Source organism: Bombus pyrosoma, linkage group LG16, assembly GCF_014825855.1.
Source record: "Bombus pyrosoma isolate SC7728 linkage group LG16, ASM1482585v1, whole genome shotgun sequence".
Taxonomy (NCBI): domain Eukaryota; kingdom Metazoa; phylum Arthropoda; class Insecta; order Hymenoptera; family Apidae; genus Bombus; species Bombus pyrosoma.
In genome coordinates this window covers 5,357,841-5,382,721 of record NC_057785.1, presented here as the reverse complement: position 1 = coordinate 5,382,721, position 24,881 = coordinate 5,357,841, and the positions used below count along the sequence as shown (strand labels likewise).

Genomic DNA, 24,881 nt, shown 5'->3' with positions numbered 1-24,881 from the left:
GTTAATGTCTGGAAAAATAGCTTTCTCTAATTTGTAGTTTCCTCTAGATTGTAATCACGTGGTTTTATTTACATTTCTTGACTTGACTCGTTGAACATATATATCTATTTACAACATTTTCATAAATTATATTATACACCTACGACGTATTTTTTGTATTTCCAAAATAAATTCTAACCTATAATCAAATAGATTATAATCAATACAACAACATATAAATTGCTAAATCTTGATGATGTTACGAAATTATTTGTATTATAATTTTCAATTAACATGATAATATATTCGCTTTAATCTGTAACAAATTTATTATGCATGTTTTTAAGAATTACTCGTCATGGGTAATAGGTCGTTATATAAATAATGATAAAAAGTAGAGAGTAGTGTGTAGTAAGGAAAATCGAAAATGGCTGAGAAAGGAGCTCATTTAACTGGAACAGCATTTATAAAACCTTCTATTTTTGAAATTATAGCACAGGAATCATTATCATCCATTGTCGAACCCTCTTTTAAAAAATTTCTATCGGTAGGTTAGGTAAACTGATCTTCAAAAATAGAATATAATATAATTTCAATTATAATTAAGTATTTCATTTTTATGTTATTAATAAAAAGTACTCTACATTTTTGTGAAATTAAAATCGATAATAAACTATCATGTTCTGATTGCATTAATAGTTAACATTCTTACGTTTTTTTAAATTAACAAACCGGAAGTCCGAAATTTAAATTTGAAAATAACATTAATTTTATTAAATATATTATATAACTATTTAATAATTTATTGAATAATATATTATTATTTAATATATAATAATCTACTTCCTCGCAATAAAAGATTAATTTTTTAAATGCTTTTATAAAATTTTAGTTTCTCATATCATTCAATATTGAAAGATACAGTCATCTTCTTAAATGGACAGATGAAGGCTATTTAATTTTCAATACAATTCTTCAATGGTATTACTTGAATAAATATTGTAAGTGACTCATTTTTATTAATATCTATACAAGTTTGAAGAATTCACAAATATTTATTTGTAAAAGATCTATAAATTCCAGCTGCTTCATTTTCTGAAACATTTTATGGTTTAAAACGCATAACTGTAGTAGATTCGAAAATTAAAAGCAAGTTATCAAACAAGCAAAAACATCTTTCTTTGATATTAATAGTTGTATTTCCTTATATAAAAAATAAACTATCTCAGTTAAGTCAAAGGTATAAACTCGAAGAATTAGATGGATGTGCTCCAAACTCGGTATTTATTAACATATTTAATTTTAATTTATATTTATTTTTTCAAATAATTCTTAAGCTTACTTTTCATTGCAGAAATGGGAAAAATTGTATCGTAATTGCATTATTAAAGGAAACGCGATAATTTTTATGATATATGAATTTATGGTACTGTATAATTATATACTTTATATTTCTGGAAAATCTGCATATACTTCCCCGCTTTTGAAGCTGTTATCTATTACTTTAACATATGCAGAACCAGAACCAATAATTAGTATTTCTGATCTATTAAGAAAGATTAGAAACAATTCCTTTGGCCTTAGTGATGGGGTAGATATATTTCAAAGAATGGTGACTACATCTTTTGAATTTGGAGCATTTTTCCTTCAGTTTGTATCATGGTGGACTCAAGAACATTATTCAACTAACTTACTATCATTACCCATTCCACCACCTCCTAAGGCAAGAATATAATAATTAATAATTGTAACTATGTACTAAAGTTCTTTCTTTGTGTAATCTGCAATTATATGTAAAATATTTTTTTTATTTATTTCAGATTCCAGAAATAGCAAAGCAATACAAAGGCATATGTCCAATCTGTCGTAAAGCACTCAGAATACATACAGTACTTTCAGTATCTGGGTATGTGTAAACATTATAAAAGTAAGAAGTTCCAATTTAGATTGTAATTCATAAATATTTCATTTCACAGTTATGCATTCTGCTATCAATGCATTCTTCCTGTGATACGCACAGAAAGAAAGTGTCCAGTGACAAACTATCCTGCCAAAGAAGATGACTTAATACGTTTGTATTTAGGCTAAGTAATAATGTGCATATTTTATCAGAAAAATTGTGTATGTAAATAAAAGATTGTTATTTCTCAAATTCCTTTCACTATCATTATTATATAGGACAAAATCACCTTCAATACGAACGTAATGAAAATATTTATGCATTCATTGTATTGTAACATAACTTTCAATGTTAACGAGAGTTTCATGAAAATAAAAGTTCCCTGGCGTGGAATAAACTAATTGAATAATTGCAATTGTGAATAACATTTACAGGTACATTCCTCTATATTGTAGAAAAAATACTGATTTCAGCTGAAGGTTTTAATTAGCATCCAATACACTCGCGTACTTGAATCACAGACAACGGCGCCGGAAGTTCCAGTCATCGGTTTCGATTGAACACTCGCACCAGACTTTTGGTAAAACATCTTAAAGAATGTAATATATTTCAATACTGAATATTCGACACTCTATATAGAATCTAAGAATAAAAATGATTCGCAAAATATAAGAACATTATCTAAGAGGTAATATAATAAGTATTTACCCTTCCTGTACTTCCATATTACCAAGTAATCAGTGTTCGAGTATTGTTCACTTATTAATAATGTATAAGGCACCCTTATGATTGTAGATATCAATTTAAAAGTTTTCTAATCCAAAAAATTTTTTTTACTTCATCTTATTGAATATTACCAACTTACAATTTGGAGATATTATGAAAAATTATGGCACAGGCTTCGTAGAGAAATTTATGAAAGTGATGAAATATTAATTTCAAGTATATATATACACAAAATATTAAAAAATTTCCCATTTTTGTAATTCTATATATCTGCTTATAAAAATTTAATCTATGCATACTTTATAACAAGGAATAATAAAGGAAGTTTTGAGTTGAGGAAATAGGATTATGCAATATATACGTTACTTCATATAAAAATTAAAATCTTTTCTCGTTCAGAAAGTATTATATACATTTGTCTCTATGTTATAATCGATGGATATGTTACATTTTAGAATGGTTGGAAAGCCCTACTTAATTAAGTAGAATACTTGAACACTGACTTTCTTACTACATTGATAGGAACATTTCTTTTTCGAAGGCCACGATTAATAATGCATAGAAGTTCTAACGCTCTAGTCTAATCAAACTAACCATATAGCAATTATGTTAGTTACGTTTTATGGCATAAAAATTAATAACAATGATTTGCACTTACATATAGATTATCTAAAAAAAAAAAAAAGACGAGAATATCGCTATATATACTCATACACTGATCAAATTTTATGTTAACTTTTTTATATATACAAATCTTAAAACCTTAATTATACATAATTATCTCGAAAGATTTTATGTTGATATAAACAATTCCTCACGTATTTGCAACTATAAAAAGCTTCTACTTTTCTTATGTAAAAATTACATAAAGAATATCCTCTCCATTTTGTTAAAATAATCTTATACTGATGTATGAGTATACATGTTATTTTTTTTGTATCATTATCAGACTTTTAAAATTATGATTAATATTCCATTGGAATTTTTCGTTTACTTTCGTAATTTCATTAAGAATCACATTTTTTGTTCGCAGCAGTTGCGTTTTATAACTGTTCGAATTAAGTAGATTTTCTATTGTTTCTTTTTATACCTTTACCAATGAAGAATCTGGCCGCCAGTTAGTTCACTTTCTCAAGTTGTTTGACTAGACTGCAGCTTTAATACAGTTTTCTCTGTCTTCGATAAGCTCCTTTACCAATCATGCGATGCACGATACAAATTTTTATAGGCACATTTGATCACTTCACGTTAAAGAGTATTAACATAGTAACAATAATAGTACCTAAGCATGTATTATGATAATACTAGCTCATAACTGAAACGCATTAAAATTGAATTAAAATTCATTCCAATTCTATTAAAATTTAACAAAATATTAAGAAATACATGCTTTCTGAATGTTGAAGTTTAAAAAAGGGAGCAGTATTTTGAAATTATCGCAGCTTTAAAAAAAATATACGACTTCAAAAATCGCTTATTTCTACACAATCATTAATATCTAGTAATTCTACTAATAATTTTGATTTTTGTGTATGTACTTCATGCAAAATTCTACTAATCGACTTACTAAATTACTAGAAACTGTACGTTAACACGACAAAATAGGTAAAGATACATAGGGGATAGAAACAAATATAAGTTCAAGCAAGAGGGACAATTTTACTGCACTTTAAGTATGATTTACTAATTATATCGATATTGTTAATATTAGAGGGTGAATCAAACTGTTACAACAGAAAGCGTACGTTTCAGTATTCTAGAACGTATACATACGTACGTGTCTGAGATTCAAAAATTTCATACCCAATCGCATATTCGTTTCATTTCCTCTCCATAAAGCGTCCGTTCAATTTTTCAACCTCTTAAGAACACATCAACTACAATTCTTCGAAGAACGCAACTCTGGCCTTGGTGGACCCAGACTTCACTTTCTTTAACGTACTATACTTATTCTCACCGAGTCGCACTTGTTCTTCGTGTAATTGATCTAACTCGCACTGTTTCTCTCCGACTTTCATAACTTCTATCTCTGTACGCAATTCTCTAAGTTGCTCTTGCAAGTGTTTGCTTTTTTCCCAGTAATCGACTCTTTCTTTCTCTATTTCCAGGGAAAGCTGATCGACGTCTCCATCGGCAATTAGATCATATGAAGTTAGGTCAGCTGGCAGAGGTTCAGTATCCAGTTGTAGTGTCTGAAGATCCGCTTGCAAATCTGACGGAAGTACTTGTGTCGATGGGAATAGATTTGGCACAGGCTACGAAAATATTAGGAGAAGTATTAATTTTAATTATATGAATGAAATAAAACTATATTTCATTCTAACTTTATAAATTATATTTAATTATTAGACTGCTGATTTTTATGCATTTATGAAGATTTTAAGAGGTACAAAAATGCACAGGATGAACATAATATATAAAAATATATAAAATGTTCAAAATACAGTACTCCTTATAATATCTAGTAAATAAAGTAATTATCTACCTAGATTTCATTTTTTAACTTATATTCATAAAAATATAAATTTGCATAAAGATCCACAGTCTATTAATTATTCCTATGATTTGGATGCATACAGCTATAGTAGCAGTGTAAGCATTTCTGCTGAGGAATTCCAACAGTTTTTCCTTTGCTTCCTTTTCAGCAATTCGTGCACGCAGCAGTTCATCTTTTAATTTTTCTGCTTCTGCTGCTCTTCGCTCTGATTCTTGTACCAGCCTTTCTGTCAGCAATTCTGCTTCTCTGGTCTTTCGTTCTAGGTGAACCTTTTCCTCTTCTGTCTTCATATTATTCAGTCGTATACGTGTGATCTCCTGTTCTGCCTCTGAAGCCTTCTGACTTAATAGCATGGCCTCCTCTTCAGCCACGCGACTTTTCTCTGCTAGTAGATCTGCAGTTTCTTCAGACCTTCTCTATAATAATACGAAATTTTTTAAAAATAATTTTTAGGTATTACGGTAATACAAAGTTACTTATGTTGTCTTACAAGTGCTTCGTTTGCTAGACGAATTTCTTCCTGATATTGCAGAAGACGTTGCTCCATAGCAGCCTTTTCCCTTTCTGCTGCTTCTCTGAGTTGTTTTTCTCGTGCCAGTTTATTTCTCTCGATTTGTCTCCTAACAAAACAACATTATTACAGAGTAAAAGTTATACATTGTTTAAAAAATAATAAGTTAATAAAGTAATATAATATAGTAGTATTTACTTATCCATTAAAAAATACCTTTAGGAAGTATTTACATGATTCCTTTGAAGATATTCCACTTTTAAGTGTTTAAATAAATATACTAACCTTTTTAAACATCTATTTAATTATTTCTCAGTTCCTATAAAATAATATAAAACAACAAAAAGGAAAGAGAAATAGAGGTTAATTAGGATACTGTTATAGTGAAATATACATAAACTTTTCATGCATACAATTATTAGGTACATCTTTTATAGTTCATCAAAAAAATATCTTAAACTTATTTTTTCATTTTTAGTTAATAAAACATTCGAGTTCACAAGCTACAGTCAAATTATAAGAATTTAATTTATAATAGAAAGAATATCATATATATCTAACATCGCATTGAAGTTGTATTAAAAAGCAATGAAAATTTAAGTAACATCTCGCGAAATATATATGTGTGAAAACGTACCTCGACTTCTCCTCTTTGGCCTGCGCTTTCATCTGTTGCACCTCCATGGAATCAGGTTTGCGTCTCCTCATAAACAGATCGTGGTTGCCAATACACAGGTCCAGGATCTTAACAAATAATATGTGAGCAGCTTTGTCATTGTTTTGTTCGTCGAATCCTAAAGCTATCAAACCCTTCACCCAGCTGCCAACATCTGACTGTTTTTTTACCAGTTTATTCATCCGAACTTTCTGCGAGAAGAACACGAAGTTCGGCGACGTTTTCTCCACCGGCTTTATTACGAACTTCTTGTCATCAAAACTGATGTGTCGTATCTCTGACCATGTGAATGTTGTTTTCGGTGCCAGCTTGTTCTCCTTCTCATAAATGTTCAGTCCCAAGGCCGTGACTCCCAACCAAAGGTCAGTTTCTTTTTTATTCTAATAATTTATATCGCTGAATAAAAATACTTTTACAATAAAAATTTTATTTTATCTACAAAATGTTATTGCACTTACACTAATAGGGAAATAATTTACGCCATACATATCAAGATCTTGAGCAATTTTTAGATATTCCATTTCTGCTTCATCTCTTGACATTCCACGATGATCAGCATACCAAATTTTTATTCTATCTTCCCACATTTCAGGCGTCATCTGATACTGATCGATAACTCTTTGTGGCAACAAATCCTCGCTAGCGAGCATTCCTGGACGGTATGATACTTCATCATAGTCTCCATACTATAACATTTAAGGTCACAGATTAGTATAAATAAAAATGTTTATTTTAAAAAGATAACTGAAGGTACAATCACCTTCGCTTGAACTGCATAAGAAGCTAACAGAACAGATGCCTCTGGTGGACAATAAATATCCATTGAAAGGATGGCCTGTTTCACTTGCAGGAAGAACAAGTGTTGTGTTACTTCTTGCACCAATTCTTCAGCAACATCCTCCGGATAGAACTTTGCCAGAAACATAAAAGGTGTCGTAGGTTGCTGAGAAATACACTGATCTTGTACTAAAATATAAGTTCATCAAAGCATTAATAAAGTATGATTTATGAAACAAATCAGCCTATGATCAATGGATTTAATAATTCACCTTTTTTGTCCAATTTTAACCAAGATATAAATCCTTTAGCATCTTCATACTGGAGTCCAAAATACCACGTTTCTCTTAATCCTATCGTACGACAGACCAAATCGAACAGATCTCTTCCCGTTGATCTCCACTGTAATGTAAATAGTCTAAAGTAGTTGTTTGCATGATATTTGACAGTAACAAAGTAACCCAGTAATTTAAGTAGAAACTAACCTCCAAACTGAATTCGAGTTCAGCGTCCAGGGTACAGACTTTAACGGGGAAAGATTTTCCAGACTTTTTCCTTCGAAATGGTGGCATTTTACTCCTCATTATGTTCACTCAACATCACGAAAGAAGAAGGGTAATCAATATCGCAAAAAAAATGGAAGAAAAAAAGAACGAAAGCACCTAAGATTATTTTGCGGGGCTTTGTTCGGCTTTAACTGTTTCTCATATTGTTCAAAATAATCCAGAAAAAATATGAATGATAGATAACCTTACCTACGCATTCGCAACATATTGACGAAATACATTGAAATACGTAATAACGATTCGATCCACTCGAATTCCCGTGGAACAGTGTAACGATCTCTCGAACCGTGGATTTCCTTGTTAAATCACATTCCGTTGGCCTTTTTTCCAAACTTTATTTTCGGAGAGAAAAAAAAAACAGCAGCAGAATTGATAGCGATACATAAACCAATCACTCCGTCTTTCGAAACAGTTTATTCGACCAATTTCAGCCAATTCGAGTAACTTCGCTCGAGACAGTGACTATACTGACAGTCTAGATAATCTAACATTTTGTTTTTCGATAGTTTGAAATCTGCAACATCAATTGATCGATACCGCGGTTTCATCTTAATTCTTTATCAATGTAATTTATTTGGAATAATATTTTTAAAGACGATGTTAGAAAAGGGAATAGAATAGTATAAATTTAATATAATTTTTCTCTTTTTGAAGAGATCTACACTATCGATAATGTTGAAATTTCGGTGGCTAAGATCGAACTGCCATAAACTTAATAATCGATAAGGATAACAGTCGATTATGAATTAAAAATTTCATTATATTTTATATTGATAATAATAGTAATTTGTTATTTACTTTCATTATTTTATTAGCGATTTATTAGAATTGATTAGTCTAATAATGCTCAGAAGAATAGTAATTTCTGTAGGGGTCTGCATTACCAATAAGGTAAGACACAGAATACGTTAAGCAGCAATATAAAAAGAGGGAAAAAGGATGTATATTCATATACATATACTTCATAATTTTAAAAGCTATGAATTAGTGAACACGAATTTAAACTTGGAAATCTGCAATTTTTAATTACCTAAAATCGAACGATTGTAGTTAAGCATACTTTACTGATGTACTATAAGTATCACAAAACTATAGTTCGATTTACAAAATACGTTAATGATGAGTACCGATCGAATTTGGAGATCGATTCTAGTTCTAGGAGTACCAATTAATATACATGCAACAGATATTAGCATAACAATGCCAGAACTAGTTCTATGTTAATCTTATCTCATAATAGTACATTTTACTGTTATAACTGGTATACAAAAAATTCGTTATGTAATTTTTCAAATATTGAACCAGGGAAAGATCAAATTGTAACATTTTACTATTCCCTCTCTTAGAATCCTATTCTCTCTATTCTCTTTTTGTATTATTGTTTTCGTAAAGATGTTGAAAGTGTATATTGACGATGGATGCTACTGAACGCAGTTTCTGTTTGTTTTAATGAGACGAATAGGAATACACACTAGTGAAAGGTAGTCGAAAGTAAGCAGTGGAATCGAATAACTAAGGCAAGACTATTTATTGCCTACTCAGTGATAAACTGTAGAAAAAAGTATCATACGTCGTTGGGCGAAACTGCTCCAAAAAAAAAAAATAATTTATTCCTGCTCGGTTCTTTTGCAAGATATGCTCCGTTAATTTATTCTAATCATTTCATGTGACTATCATGTTTGCTTTCAATTAGAATTAGATACAAATTATACATATATTAGTAGATTCTATAGAAAGGTTATTTTTATGGAAATAAAATGTTACAAAATTTCATTGTTAGGTTATGTATATAAAATATATGTTGATAGGGTCTTTTATTCGTAAATTCAGCTACTTGTATTGCGAAATGTTTCATTTCTAGTTAGTATAATTTAGTAGTTAGTATAATTAATAACTATTACATACTAGTAATTATAATGTAATTTATATTACTATAATTGATATAGAATTTACAAATACATTTACTATACTTTGATGCATTATAAATGTTTTCAAGGAGTTTCCAGATTTTGTCATTTAATAATTTGTTATTTTATTTTTAGAATATTTTTATACGAATAATGTAGTGAGTTCGGTGCAACGAGAGAATGGCAAACTTTCCGTTTCTTCTATGTGTTTTTAACGCTTGGTCAAGAACTCGGCTATTAATTGCAATCATAACTGGTAGAAGAAGAAAGGAAAATCGCAGAATCACGAGGAATTTGCTGGTTCCATCAATGTCACTTTCTCGACCTTTCATTCGATAATTTTTCCTCCCTCCACGGCATTTCGCGCGCGAATCGCCAACAAAATTAAATATAGTTACATATGAGACATTTCTACTTCTGACGGTAGTCTTGTAAAGCAGTCGCATACCATCATCTGAATAACGATATTTCAAGTGACTATACGGTATGTAATCATATTTTATTTGACCGTATTTAACAAGTAGATTACAAATGTTTAAATTTGTTCCTGTGCTTTCTTGTGAATCATTTATCCCATATATTAAGCATGTCCTACTACTTTATTCCGCCTGTTTTTCACATAAACAAATATCATTTCTAGAAGATAACTTGAACAGCTGCCGCTTTGTCGCAAGTTACCAGAAAAAAGACATTATTTGTACACCTATGCATAAAATCTTCGTACATATCATCATCTTTAGAAGTTCAAGATTGTCTTAATATTTCGTTGCGGAGTGTAGTAATTAAACTGTGGATTTTTATGCACTTATGGGAAATTTAGGGGCGTAAAAATGCACGGAATGCATGTAATATGTAAATATCCAAAATAGAGTTTAATAATTAATTATGATATTTGGTAGACGAAAGTTTCTATTTAAATTTCATTCCTTTAGTTATGTTTATAACAATATGAATTTGCATAAAAATCTGCAGTCTAGTAATAATAGCCATTTTTATTTTATTTCCTGGTTAAATCGTGTTCTACAGAACGGAATATCGATGTCGACCAGTGTGTGTATCTGATGCTGGTCAAGAGATCTTTAAAGGTGACCGTAGCTCTCTTCGAACTCCTTTGATGCGTGGGGATAACTGGAGCTACCAGTTAAGTCAAGTGTATCGCGTCGGGGCGAAGTAGTACACTATTTCTTTCCGGAGTGCGTGCATCGGATCGAGGTTCCAGAGGATTGGCAGCCGTATAAGAGAATAGAGAAGAACATCCTGGAAGTCTAGGGAGGGCAGTACGCGCAGGAACTACTGTTCAACGACTCGCTAATCGACACACAAAAGACATGAATCTCCTTTATTTCGTAAGTGTCTTTTTTTTTCATTTAACTCTTTCAATTTCTCTTGCGTAAAAGATAGCGAATATTTTTTTAGCAAGAATGCTGAACGAATATCGAAGAAATTATAAAAATTGCGAAAATACAAATAGTATAACAGAGTGGGAATTTTTAAATGAAAGTTAAAATTAAAAGATTGAGCATTTATGAACTTCTGTTCTCTCTACGTGTGTTTCAATTAACGTTTTCAACTTTGAAAATTTGTTTGAAAATAAAATGCTTTTTAGTAAAATTGTTGAGTGAATTTTGGAAAAAGACTATGGTAAAATTGTAAGAACACAGATGGTATAGTATAATCGGAACTTGTTAATGAAAATTAAAATTAAGAAATTTAATATTTATATACTTATGTTATTTGTTTAAAAAGTTTCTATATTCGCAAATTTAATTTAACATTTCCTTGTAACTTATAGCAAATTATTTTAAGTAAATTTCATGAATTTTGTTATTGTAAAACAAATAAAAGTAAGACTTTTTACAATATAATTAGTTAAATTCCCGCGTAAACGTTTTCTTATTTATTCAGAAATTTGATTTAACATCTGCTCATGAAATTTTTAAACCCATTACGACTGCCAGAACTATTTATAGTTAATGTATGTGCAACAGTTAGAAAGTAATTAAATCTTCAATGAAGAATCGAAAGTAAACTTGAAATAACGATACTAACGTGTTTACTATGTTAATAAGTTATATATAGAATACATATAAATATTTTTATCATTGTTACCGAAGAAGTAATATTATCTTCACGTTATGCATTGTGACTGACACAATTTTTCCCAGTGACAAAGCCATCTTCATTCAACTATATCCCTGTATATTTTTTTAAACGTTCCATTAAAAACTAATTATTTTTGTGTCTAGTAAAAATATTGCTCGAGATCAGGAAGCCCAGAAAACGCTGATGATTATGATAATCTTTGCCATTAAGTGCGAAATCGATGAATTTAATGGAAACAGGAAATTGGCTGACTATAATTTTGGTTATATTGTATAGAAGTATGGAGAGAAATAGAATTTAATGGTTGCAAAATTCTATATACTTAATGCTTTGCAAATTCTCCACTTCTAGTATTTTATCTTTTTTTTCCTTATTAAAATAAAAAAGGATAAGTCTCTATGATTTAAGAGTATAAAGTTTATCATACTTTTATTACTTTGCCGATTCTCTTGTATTATCATTACTTATCAGTAGACTGCGGAGTTTTATATATTCGGGTGAAATTTAAAATTGCAAAAATGCACGAAATGCACATAATACGCAAAATATCCAAAGTATTATACTCCATAGGCATAATAGTCTCTATGTATTTAATTAGGTTTATAAAAATACGAGTTTACACAAAAACCCACAATCTACTGATTAGTATTTATTTTTATATTATTGTATCCTTTTTGCTTTTTTAGTTTTAGTATAGTAGTAGTATTCTTTTATTGTGAATGTAGCAGAGGAGAAAGAAGAAATTGATGAAACAAATTGTTTTTTCTTACAGGTGGCTGCGGTTATATGGATAACAACCGTGACAGCGACATTGGAATCCGATTCCCATGGAAACTGGAGCAACGAAAAGGTAAACGCGAAGAACTTTCCTGTATCATAATACGCCGACGATTTGCAAATCTTTTCTCAAGTGATTTCATTTTCCCAGCTCCGATTACTGTTTGCAGATCCATTTGCATTCCACTCTTCTAAACTTCCAAATTAGTTGGTGAAGATTTCTATATTTTTCTCTTTTCTAAATCTGCCACACAATTTTTCTATGTATATTTTTTAACATTTAAACTAAAGGACTTTAACTGAAAGGAAATTATTAGGGATTTTAACAGGAAATTAAGCGGGATTCTTCTGACTAGTAAAAAAGTTCAGATTAGATAACAGCTATATGCAATCCAAGAGAGAAACCTCAATCGGTATACTGGAGAAACGGTGTGTCGAGGTCGTATTAGCACGTTTGCTTCGAGGAATTCACCAAACCACTTATTTTCCATCCCCCTTTAATAATCCTTGTCTTTCCACGTTGATTAGAAAGTTTTGACTTCCTGTCGCTTTGCTATGACGTTAATGTATAGAGTATCATTCCCCCTAATAGTATTTTGATGAACCAGTGATCAATTTTATGACATCACATTGATCATGAGGAAACAATTGTAAACAATTTCATTTTATGAATATTGGTATTCACAAGTAGAATTATTGGTTGAGAGGTGATAAAGGATCATTAGATAAATTAATTATCTTGAGGATTATAGTAAAGATTGGTTCAGGGTTATCTGGGTATTTTTTAAAAAGTCAATTTTTTTTTTATCACTATATATTCTTTACTTAAGCAAACAAAAGATACATTAATCTTATATTAAATTCTCTATATTTTTTATTGAAGAAAATGAAGATTATTAAATATCTTTTAAAAAATTCACTATTAGTGCTTTGTTAACCTAAATCAAGTTCCATAAATTGACGAAGCTATTAAGCAAAGAAAATATATGTGTTTCTACTAGCCTCTCTGTAATATCTTTCAACGATGAGGACTATAGATATATTACTTTCAGAGAATTTATTACTAATATTTCCATAACCTAATTCAAATCCTATAAATTCAGGAAACCATTAAACAGAAGAAAAGCACAATGGTTGCTACAAAAGAAAATTAGCATTGTTTGTTACTAATATGTGTATCATCCTCGCAATCAATTAGTACTGTTTCCATAACCTAACCTAAGGTTCTTAATCTAACCATAAGTCGGAGAAGCTCGATTCGCTTGTCCTTGAGAATGCAACAGTGAACCGAACTTAGAGCGGAAGTTACTTTCGACGCGGGACAAACAATAAAGAACAAGTTTCGTTGCCTTACGTAAATCAGAAGAAGAACCTTTCACGTGTAACCCCCGCGGACCAATAGACACTATCCGGGGACATCCTTAACCTTCGGGCATAGAAATCTTTAACCTCGATCTACTTGCGGGCATCATTCGAGTGCTACTTCATGTACTGTCTCGACGACGCCTTGAACATACTTCTACAACTATGTATCTTGGTGGTTTTTTCAATTAATTTTTATGTACAGAATCGCTCGATATTTCTTATTACACATTATGTATCATTTGTATCATGTGTATCATATGTATCATGTATATGTACATTTATGTATCTTTCCAAAATTTATATTGGACAAAATTAATCTTTGAGTTTATACAAAATTTATTAACGAACCAATCTAAATTTGGTTTCTGTCTCCTTCAAAATAATCCCTTACTACAATGATATAACGATCAGGTTGGCTCTGTTGTACCTCAAATGAATTTTGTAAGTCAATTGATGCAGGAAGGGATTATTTCGAATGGGACGGAAACCAAATTTAGATTGATTCATTAGGCAGAATTGATCAAATTGCTATACGTAAGGAGTTTCAGAATTACAAGTTGATCAAGTACGAGCTAATACTCGATAATTGTAGATAAAACATTGTCAAACAAGGGTCGCAGTACATGCCTAACCTCACTTTATTTTTTAAATATAATTTGCACGTAATCATTACTTTGCATTTTCAATCGTATGTATAAAATAATGATTTGCTATTTTTAATGGAAAGAACAAAATAGTCTTGTGGACAAATAGAAATATTCAAGTCTTGTAGATTTCATCTTAGCAACATTTCAAATAGTCTTTACTTGTTTGTTTATTGATTGTCCAGTCGAATGGCCTTCCAGCCAACCTTCATCCGCAAGTTTTAGGTGAAAGTCGTCCTTAACCTTCGCATGCTGCCTAGGTCATTTCACTCGCGTCTCATTCTCTTCCGACAAGTCCATCTAACAAAGTATAGCTTACACTTTCCCCCTGTGCTTCTACCCAGAAACGTTTACCCGCAACCAACGTGTCATTACACGCTTCGAGAAACGACTAGAATGCTTGTTTCTTGTTCGCTTATCAGGAACAAGTATGAAATGGTTGAGTCTATTTTTAATTTTGTTAAAGAAGGTATGCCTTTATGCTTGTACACATTTTTACGTTAAGATCGTAATAAATCTATCGCGACCTGGTGGAATTTATCGAAATGTCGTGTGATGTTATAATTTCCATTCTTAATTTGCATAATCCATGAATAATATTCTGCGAATCATGCAGGATTTTATTATAATTCGCTGATGTTAGATGTTTTAAATTTTTATAGTTTATAGAGTACTCATATAGTTATCAGAATTTAATCTTCATATCGTAATTTAGATTTTCTGGAAATTTTTATTTCTGTTAGAGATTATTTGGCTCATACTCATGAATGTACATACTTTGAATTATCGGCATATACTGAATTTCTGAGATAAGGGCAGCATTATTTCATAGTTATTCTACTTTCTCTTCTGTAGGTCACCTGCAGTAGCTTCTGCCCGACGTGAAACGCAATCTCCTGTAATTAGGGTTCGCAACCCGATTCATAAGGAAAGGAACGTTACTCAGTTAATTACTAGAAATCGTAATTAATCGTTGCATCGATTACAGTTGGAGCGAAATGCAAAATATATTTTTAGTAATATCTCGGAGAAAATCTCTTCCACTCCTATATCAGTATTTTATTTTCGTTATTTTTTTTTGAAAATTTAAAAAGCGTAGTTAGTACTTAGTAAACGTGGTGGATACTTATATAAATTAGTGGTTTTACAAAATTTTAGGATTCTAAGATAAACAAGCAGTTATTTACAAGAAATACGATGTAGTGGTTATTCTGGAGGATACACACACACACATAAAGGAATTTCCTCATGCAAAAACTGCGAATACTTTCTCCACGCACTTTCAGATGAAAGCTGGTTCAGGGTTGACCCACCTACTGTCAAAAATTCGACGTAAACGATCCCGGTCGTTCCCTTTCTCTTTCTCTTCTCCTCCTCCCACATGAGGTAACAAATCTTTCTGCAAATTTGTTTACACCTTCTCTGCTCCAATTTAAACAACTCCGTTTTTTGTTTCAGGAATTTGTTCACTGGTGATTTAATGTCCAAAGTAATCTTTCTGTCATCATTCGACTCAGAAAGTAATTTTTCCCTATGATCTAATTCTTGAAGAAATGTTCTATCGGTAGCGCAATAATTAAATTTTTTATTAATCATCTAATTTAAAAAGAAATTATCCTCTGGGCAGCGAAAACTATAATACTATTTTACTAGGATATAAATTGATTCTAAATGATTCTTTCCCTAGCGATACAATTCCTGAAGAAATATTTCATTAACAATGTAATGATTAATTTTTCTCTAACAAATCAAGTTTTAATGAAATTTCCCACTAGGAACGAAATTCTTGAAGAAATTTTTACTAGAACTAGCTTCCATAAGAAGTTAAATATCTCAAAGCTGATACACTAGTTACGGAGACCTTGACAAAGACATTGACCATTCCACCAGTTCTGCATTTTTTTCAACGAGCCATAGAATGTGAAAGTGCTGCCCTTTGTCGGTCGTGTGTCTTGAAAGAATGTTACAGAGTGCAGGGCAATTCTGTACATGTTGCTGCACCATAATAACAGCCTCTCTAATTAAAAAATGCTTACCTCTCATTCTTCAATCCCAAATGAAAGGGAATCTATTATTTATCTTCTCTGAGTTATAAGTTGGAATAGTAAAACATTTTTTTTTTCACTGGAGAGAATGATTTTAGTCAGCACAAAACATGCAAATAAGAAGACAATCTTTCTTTACTGTCTTATCTAGTGATTTCTCTTTTACCGATGCTGATTTCATCTTGTAAAACATCGTTCACCGATTATTTCCAATATTCTGAAAGATCCAGAGCAAGTGAAGATATTGTCGACTCCATTCGGGGATTCTCCGTTTAGGGAGAAAAACCTCAAACAGTTCCCAAGCCACGTCGCGAATTTCTCCAGTGGTTATTTCCAGCAATTATCGGACAAGTTCTCTAAAGAATTCATCAGAATGTACCAACTATTCTGAACAAATTAAATATTGTTATATTATATGGGTTATCCTAGTAATTTTGGTGGATCATACTTTTATTCTAAATGTGATTAGGGAAGAATCACAGAGGAACATTTTTTTCCTACTTAACAAGCATTATACTTTAGACTATTGTATTTGTAATTACTAATTACACTTCTCAACTATATTGTCTAAAACCTTAAAAATTTTTAAAAATATGATCTGAAGTGCAAAAACCATTAATTTCAAATTCAAATCAATTAAATTTGTCCAGCCCGATTTTATATGGTATAGTATATAGTGCATGCTATATCGTAACGTTTAACATTATAAAATTTTACCAAACATTATTAAACAAGGAGTGAAGTAAAAATACTATACTAACCAATTACACATTATATTACAGATTATTCGAAAATAAATGAGTAATAGAATGAAGAAAGGAGACATGATGACAAAAAGGAAGCTGGTTCCTACAATCTATTGGAAGTGCATTCTAATGTGAGACTAGCCAAAATAGCTTGCTTTTAATAAGATTCAGAGCCAGTGCGCGACTCTCACTGGTTTTTCTTTTGCGCGAGCTGCAAGAATGCAGCGCGCATCTTTTCCTGTTTCGCCTTTCTTCTCGCTCGAATGGTACTGGAGAAAGGGAGACCGGTAGTCGGTACCGTAACGTCCACCTTTCTCTCATCTCGCCTGGCCAGCTGCGTTATTTTCAACCTCCTCTTGCTCGATAATACTCTACTTACGCAAAATTTGTATCTTATATTCCCACTAATCTGATCTGCACCTCCTATGGCTGTCTTCGATCTACCATAGTCCACAAAAAGTGTCACTAATTCTTCAAAAATATCTTATAGTTTCCTGTGAGTCGATGTTTTAAAGAAACATTAGATTTTTTTGAAAATGGAATCTTTGGTTTTCTAAGAATTCTTTAGAGGATTCTTAGTTATAATATTCCTTATTTATTCTATATTTTAATGTATTCTTCATAAATTTCTTCTTTTTTTTTTTTTTGCTTTTCCATCAATCCATAAAAGGCTGTTTGTAGTAGAGAAATGAATTTTTCAAAAGAATTACATAATTTTCTGTGAGTACCTTTCTGTTCTTGTGATAAAAGTTTCTAAAGAAACATTGGACATATTAAAATAAAATCTTGTTTCTATCAATGATTCTACAGGGAATTCCTATAGATAGATACGTAGCCTATAAAAGACAACTTATTTTTATTTCTTCTGAATCCTTTATAATATACTCAAAGGACTCCAAAAATCATAATTAATTATCAATTTCACAAGCATCCAAATTTAGCAATTTCATTGATGAAAGTATTTATTTTGAAATTACTTGACACATTCTATTAGTAGTAAAAAGTAGTAACTAACAGTAAAATGAATTAATTATCAATTAGTCGAGAGAGTTTCACCAATTATTATTTATTTTTACCAAAATCATCGACTTGACAATTTTCTACTCTCGTTTGCCCACTCGGAGAGTCGTGAGTTTCATTTCTAGAGCTTCTTCATGATCTGTTTTCTACTTCTACTTGGAACAAATTGGGTCAGACGCTCGGCCTCGCCCACTGGCTCGTGCCTTGATGACTGGTACAGCCTGTCTATACAACGCGGAGCATTGCTTCTCTTATTGAAACACCGGTGCCTTCTATGATTCTTTTTTTAACAACAGGAAACCGAACCATAAAAATCTGAACACTATTGGAAACATTATTTCAAAAGGTTCTTCATTATCTTCTTCGAGTGTTTATCCTGAATGACAATATAATAAAGCGTTGATTAATGGAGGAATTGATTATTCAAATATCGATCAATGGAGAATTTAGAAATGGTATCGAACAAACCAACAGGAAGAAACTAAACACAGTTAAAAACGTTATTTTACAGAATTTTCTATTATCGATGGATCTCGAGCTTTATGAATTATAATACTGTAGTAGTATAGAATCAATTATTGGAATGTCAATTAATAGATCATTTGATGGTTGATGATTTATTAATAACATTTTTTTCATTTATAGAAACTTTTTGAACATGCCTATGAACAAGATCTACTCAATAGCCAGAAAGAAGAAGAAACTGAAAATATCGAACAACAATTTACAAATCAACATGAGAGAATCTTCAATTCCTCTGAAATTGCCAAAGCTATTAAAGAAGAGGAAGAAACGCTGACTGTGAAATTTCTTAATGAGAAAGAGGAAATTCATCAAGTGGTAGGTACACATTAATTTATTTTTGGATACAAGATCCTACACAAATTGGATAACTGAAAATCATTTAACTTTAGAAATATTATTAGACTTTATCACCTGATGCTAGATATAACACTAAAAATTTATTTTTCTCAAAAATATATGAAATATCCAAACATTATTATAATATCTGGTAGATAGGACAAATTTTTACTTAAATTTCACTTTCTTTTTAATTATAGTCATAAAAATATAAAAATTTATAAAAATTATATTTATATTCAAAAACTATTTTTGAAAGAATAATCTACTATTATTTTAAACTTTAAGCAAAACACAAAAAAATATTTATCTTTATTCACAAGCAAAAGCTTGCATTAATCACATTTGTTAGTGAAAATAGTAAATTTTGTTGATTTATTAATATGTTAAAATAGTCTAACTGGTTTAAACGACTATATTTATAACTAATGGATTGGTTTTTGAGCGAACTAAAGGAATAGAAGGATTTCCTCGCTTTCCCTTCCTGATTGATGGAAAGTATATAATTCGCCTTCGATGCTACACGAAGCGCTGACTAATCATATCGAATATTTGCGTCATTGAAGTCGTGTAAACGAATAATAAAAACGTGAGAAAAATTACGTTAGTCGAGGTTACCGTCATCTCTTTATATAGATAATTTATAACATCAGGAATTCATATATATTGCAAGTTCCACGCGCATTTCCATTCTCGAATAATCCTCTGACATGCGCTTTCTCTCGAGCGTAAAAGGAAACGTCTGCAGGAGCGATTATTACGCTGTCCAGATGCATTGACGTTTATTTTTGCGTAAACAACCATACACCACGTGAATGCACGTCGGTTCTTTCAGTAAAAATATCTAATATTTCTAAATATATCTAATTATTTGTAATACTTACTTGAATGTTGGAAAATTATATTTACTACTAGGTAGGATTAATTTTTTTTTATCTAATTTCTTTTGTTCATTATTTTGGTATTCTTGTGTTGATAATAATTTTAACATTGATCATTCATTCTCTAGTGTTTCATTATTTCAAGTAATAATAACAATTTATATATGTATATACTCTCAATATACTTTGTACATATTTAATAATATAATAATATACATCTTTCCAGAATGAATCCCAACAGCAATTTTCTAAACAATTAGTTCAACCATATGTCCTACCTTTGAAAGCAAAAAGCTCTTCAGAAGACATATTAAACGAATCGCTCGATACCATTGCGAGGTTAGGAAGGACCAGTCAAAGTACATTTAACGAGACAGTCACAGTGGAGTACATTCCATCTCAAGAAATAGTTCTACAAGATTCGAGCACAACTAGCAAATATTTCTCTCAAGAAAGTAACACCAGTGACATAGATCAATCTATTCCAGAAGAAAACCTAGATATTGAAAGTATAGGCGAATTTGGACAACGAGTACGCAGCTCATCCTCATCCAGACCAAGAAGTAACGAGAGTCACAGACGATTCAGAGTAAAACAACCTCTCGATGTTTCATCGTTTTCCGAGGATCAAAGAAAACAGTATAGAAAGAGTGCTCGTCCTTATGTATCCAAAAAATTGAATATTTCAAACAGTAATCTAAACACGTCTTCGAAGGAACGACTTCCTTCGTCTCTGATGAAGAGCACAGAGTCTCAGAGAACCTTGAAGCAGAAGGAAACTGGTGGAGATCGTGCTAACAGTTTATCCATAATTAAGGATGCTTCTTCATCAACTTCTGCTCCCATCGTATCAGTTTCTTTAGGCAAATTTTCTGGACCAATAGTAGTTCCAGACTTTCCACGACAGAAGAAATACTCCTACACTACCACATCTGATTATACTGATAAAAACGAGGTTTCAAAGCTAACCACAGCTGTAACGGAATCAGTAAAACCAAAAGTTTCAGAAGATGGATATTTGGCGGCATCACCTGTTATCCTAAATCCTCTGCAGGTTGGTGTTGCCTTGATGAACGCTGGGCAAGATCTAAATTTAGTCAATGACCAAATCACATTGACAAAACTATATCCCCAGAACAAATCTGAGACACTAGAAGTTACCAAGATTGATAATCAAAGTTTGGTTCAAAGCGACGCCCCAGTTTCTAGGAACTTGAGCTTCGACAGTGATCAGGTATCGCAACAAGAGCGAATTTCTGAGGTGATAGCCACAAACTCGCCAGTTCAGTCGGTTGAGATCCAAAAATCCGTGGAAATATTCCATACAGCCCCCATTCAGGAGATCCACTACCCTGTGGAGTTCATTCCTAGCGCCCAGCAGCTGCCATTATTAAAGCAGCATGCACAGGAAGATTATAGAAAGCCAGGAAGGAGTCAATCGAAGGATCAGAGACAAAGTCAGATTAATATATACAGGAGCAACGAGATCTTGGACGAAAGTATTAATAACCAAGAACATAGTCGTTATGAGTATAATGTGAATGAGAATGACATTATTTATTCAGCAGGAAGTGGCCAGGTCGACCAGACCGTGGCTTTGCCTCGTCCAGTAGAGGTCAAACCCATTTTCGGGGTTACGGGGCAAGTAGACGGCGCTCAATATGATCAGGTAACACACTCTAGAGTGCAAGGAATTCCTGAAGCAAAAATTAAATTGAGTAACTACGAGCTGCCAAAGGGGCCAGCCCCTGCTGTTGCACAACCATCGAGGGGAATAGAGAGTCTTTCAGGTTTGACTAATTTAGAGAACCTGCAAGTGACTCAAGAAGCGCCTCAGATTCTGCTGACCAAAGTTACCAGCGAACCACCGACTGAATTGAGGCTCCTGATGTCGATGTCACAGCCATATTCCGTGGAGAAAAACATCCATGTGCCTCAGACGGTGGACGTGATTGAAAAAAAGGTGCCATACCCAGTGGAGAAAGTGATAGAGAAGCAGATAACGATTCCCCAACCGTTCCCCGTACACATACCGATAGACAGGGTAGTAGAGAAGCAGATACGGATCCCATATCCTGTCCACGTGGAGAAGGTGATTGAGAAGAAAGTACCATTCGCCATCCAGAGGTTCATCATACCTTTACCAATTCACTTTAGGGTTTCTCAACCGGTTTCAATTCCGGTGGAGAAGGTGGTAGAGAAACCTGTACCGGTACCAGTGCCTGTGGAGAAGGTCATTGAGAAGCCTGTGCTCCTACCTAGACCGTACTCGATAGAAATCGAGAAAGGTAGACCATATCCCTTGGAGAATAGTAAACATATAAAATCAGCCCCAATTTATAATATTCAGCCTGATGGTAATTATCAGCAATCGGTAAGGCAGAATTTCCAGACACCAGTGGAGTCAATTTATGGAACTGATAATGAGCAAAGTTACTATAATTCGACGAATCAGTTTTATGGACAAGGGTATTTGGCCTTAAATCGTCCTCATGCTAGGCAACCATTGATACACTCATTGCCGAAGAAATTTGCGTCATACAGCGTTCAACATCCTCATTCGGTGACTTATTCAGTAACTAATGGTAATTTAGTGGCTTATGGAAGGACATCGGAGAAGGACAAGGTTAAGGACGAGTACGTAGGTCCAGTGCCAAGGAAAACTGCCACTACAATACAATCCAAGTCTCTGTATTCAGCACCGGATATTCAGACTACGTTGAGAAGAACGAGGCAGGAAATTGGTAACACTGGAAACTTCAGGCAGTCCAAGATGGAATACGGGTTCAAGCCACCCATGGTACCTTCTGTCCAATATGATGAACAGACGGCAACGAAGGTGGAATAATTTGCGTAAATCATTATTATATATTTTTGTTAATGAAATTTTGAGCATAAGTTTTGGAATTTTGGAATAACCTTAAATTCGTGATAATTGCTTAATGGAATTCTTGGTAATTGAAACATTCCATTTATTACCGCAGATCATAAAATTTCTAAATTTTGAAGTAACCTCAAATTTCTTTATGATTGTTTACTGTGATTTGTAATAATTAAAGTACTTAATTTCATTTCCTAGTTACTTTTTTGTTTTGTAAAATTTTACTTCCTGAAGGAAAAAGGAATGCGGGACATGATGATCATATAAACAGGTCTCGACACTCGCTAGGGAAAACCGTCCAAAGATTGAATCGTGACTGAACTGAATCGTTCTGGGAAGGCAACAAAATTCGAGACAGATAGACAGAAATGAGTAAACTGTCTCTGTCTTTACCTGAGACATTCATAACATGTCACGCATGGGTAGAATGATAACTTTCTTGTCCCTCCATGTCGATTTTTTATAACTAGTCATGACTCAATTTTCGGACGGTCTTCTTTAAGCTTTGATATATGAGTATCGAAATTTATTTATATGATAGTGGGGTGCGGATTTCTACTAAACGTCCTTGCACAATACTCCCCCCACCCTATTAGTCACCTCTTACGACAAGCAGGGGCTACTGTAAGTGAATTCTTAATTCCCACCTACAGGGACTTATATACAGTCGATAAAGTTACTGGGCAGTGGACGTCATCCATCCTTCAGAGTACTGTGGGGAACGTAGATTAACTTCAACAAATGCAAAGAATTTTTGCTTTCCCCTAAATCGTACCTATTATTCATTTACAAATATTAATTTTACGATTATAAATGCAATGTAAATATGAGAATATAGAAGAATGTATTATATTTATTATGAATGCGAAATCATTTAAAAAATATCTCATACATCGATTAACAGAACAAATTTCTTTAATTGTGATTTTTTATTGGATTAATTATACTTTAGGTAGTAAAGACTGATACATAATATAATTATAGAAAATAATGTACTTGATCTTTTTATGTTGCATTTCAGAGCCGCATAAATTGATTTCATTTCAATTAAATACAAAATTGTGACTAATATCTCTTTTACTTTAGAAAAATAAATGATACGCTCACAAATTATTGTATTTTTTTAACTAAAAATATTTCATATTTTTGTATACTTCAATTATTGTATCTTTTGTAGCAAAGATACTATTATCTTTTTCTTAATTATATATTAATTCCATAATTAGATTAAGATTAATATTAGTTTTTGTACTTTTATTAAATTATCTGTAACATGGAATATATTATATTGTTTTCATTATAAAGAACATTATTTTTTATTGCTCCCTATTTTATCGTTTTAATGAAACCTACCTATAGATAAAAGGAATGCACAGTGGTATAATTCAATGTTTATTCTTGGACGGTACCTGTTTAATTACTCGAACAATATATATATATATATATATACATATATATATATTAACAATCATCGTATTTCGTCGGGTCGATACAAAAATACAGAAAATACTGATACAGTTAAAAATAATAATTAAAACATTCTGGAGCCCCGCCCAGGAGACAAAATCGATTTCTGATGATGATGCGCATTAATTTACCCATACGCACATACATACATATACATACATATATATTTATATATATAATATTTATATTTATATATAGATTTCTTTATTTATATATAGTTTTATGTATAATCTGTAAAGAAGGTCAGTGCCGCTCATTTTCTTCGTTGATCTGTAAAACATATGTACAACGTTCGTTTTACATTACATTAAAAAAAGAGAGAAAAAAGACAGATAATGATCGTACAGTAGAAACTTGATTAACTAGTCAGACCGTAGAACTTTCTAACCTAACCAACTAACTTTGCATTATTTAACTTTCAGTTCTTCATTTAAAACTCATGATAAATTGGTAAATTTATAAAAGAAAAATTTGTTCTATTATAATCTGCAAAAAATATCGTAACTAATCTTAACGTTGATGACGAAAAAATTTTGTTAATTGGTATATGAA

At 31.8% G+C, this 24,881-nt stretch overlaps 3 protein-coding genes across 23 annotated transcripts; 2 read left to right on the top strand and 1 right to left on the bottom strand.

Moving 5' to 3' along the window:
* Positions 1-8: 8 nt before the first annotated feature.
* On the top strand, positions 9-2,131 carry LOC122576726 (peroxisome assembly protein 12). The gene is made up of 6 exons (XM_043747427.1): positions 9-526; positions 872-980; positions 1,063-1,259; positions 1,334-1,702; positions 1,800-1,885; positions 1,956-2,131. Exons 1-6 carry the CDS (start codon positions 407-409, stop codon positions 2,065-2,067), a joined length of 993 nt encoding a protein of 330 aa, XP_043603362.1. The 5' UTR covers positions 9-406; the 3' UTR covers positions 2,068-2,131.
* On the bottom strand, positions 1,747-8,114 carry LOC122576720 (merlin). 9 transcript variants are annotated; one of them, XR_006319872.1, is made up of 10 exons: positions 7,822-8,114; positions 7,552-7,660; positions 7,339-7,468; positions 7,050-7,255; positions 6,748-6,975; positions 6,251-6,669; positions 5,593-5,722; positions 5,183-5,518; positions 4,383-4,860; positions 1,747-3,920 (listed from the first exon to the last, which is right to left on the bottom strand). XR_006319872.1 is itself a non-coding variant. In XM_043747417.1 (10 exons), exons 1-10 carry the CDS (start codon positions 7,851-7,853, stop codon positions 4,483-4,485), a joined length of 1,866 nt encoding a protein of 621 aa, XP_043603352.1. In that variant the 5' UTR covers positions 7,854-8,112; the 3' UTR covers positions 1,747-4,482. The 9 variants fall into 9 exon arrangements, 4 of the variants coding, with proteins under 4 accessions (XP_043603352.1, XP_043603350.1, XP_043603349.1 ...); XR_006319874.1 differs by having other exon boundaries at positions 1,747-2,468; XR_006319873.1 differs by having other exon boundaries at positions 4,409-4,860.
* Positions 8,115-8,372: 258 nt separating this feature from the next.
* LOC122576716 lies at positions 8,373-24,768 on the top strand. Of its 13 annotated transcripts, none has more exons than XM_043747396.1 (10): positions 9,164-9,492; positions 9,675-10,023; positions 10,566-10,885; positions 12,415-12,492; positions 15,284-15,814; positions 15,887-15,948; positions 17,256-18,738; positions 18,885-19,079; positions 20,208-22,820; positions 23,516-24,768. In XM_043747396.1, the coding sequence occupies exons 7-10, from the start codon at positions 18,646-18,648 to the stop codon at positions 23,534-23,536; spliced, it is 2,922 nt and encodes a 973-aa protein (XP_043603331.1). In that variant the 5' UTR covers positions 9,164-9,492; positions 9,675-10,023; positions 10,566-10,885; positions 12,415-12,492; positions 15,284-15,814; positions 15,887-15,948; positions 17,256-18,645; the 3' UTR covers positions 23,537-24,768. The 13 variants fall into 13 exon arrangements, with proteins under 13 accessions (XP_043603326.1, XP_043603328.1, XP_043603324.1 ...); XM_043747401.1 differs by having other exon boundaries at positions 15,887-15,992; positions 17,256-18,796; XM_043747391.1 differs by lacking the exons at positions 9,164-9,492; positions 15,284-15,814; positions 15,887-15,948; positions 17,256-18,738 and adding an exon at positions 8,373-8,523.
* Positions 24,769-24,881: the final 113 nt, after the last annotated feature.

Bases quoted from the DNA above. Each gene is read 5' to 3' on its own strand.
- LOC122576716 (XM_043747391.1), top strand. The intron at 12,493-18,884 runs GTAAACGCGAAG...TTTCATTTATAG, and splicing joins GAAACTGGAGCAACGAAAAG to AAACTTTTTGAACATGCCTA. The intron at 19,080-20,207 runs GTAGGTACACAT...ACATCTTTCCAG, and splicing joins AAGAGGAAATTCATCAAGTG to AATGAATCCCAACAGCAATT.
- LOC122576720 (XM_043747414.1), bottom strand. From the start codon at position 7,853: ATGTATTTCGTCAATATGTTGCGAATGCGTAG. The intron at 6,976-7,049 runs GTGATTGTACCT...TAAATGTTATAG, and splicing joins CTTATGCAGTTCAAGCGAAG to TATGGAGACTATGATGAAGT. The intron at 5,519-5,592 runs GTAAGACAACAT...GTATTATTATAG, and splicing joins GTCTAGCAAACGAAGCACTT to AGAAGGTCTGAAGAAACTGC.
- LOC122576726 (XM_043747427.1), top strand. From the start codon at position 407: ATGGCTGAGAAAGGAGCTCATTTAACTGGAACAGCATTTATAAAACCT. The intron at 1,703-1,799 runs GCAAGAATATAA...TATTTATTTCAG, and splicing joins CCATTCCACCACCTCCTAAG to ATTCCAGAAATAGCAAAGCA. The intron at 1,886-1,955 runs GTATGTGTAAAC...TTCATTTCACAG, and splicing joins ACAGTACTTTCAGTATCTGG to TTATGCATTCTGCTATCAAT.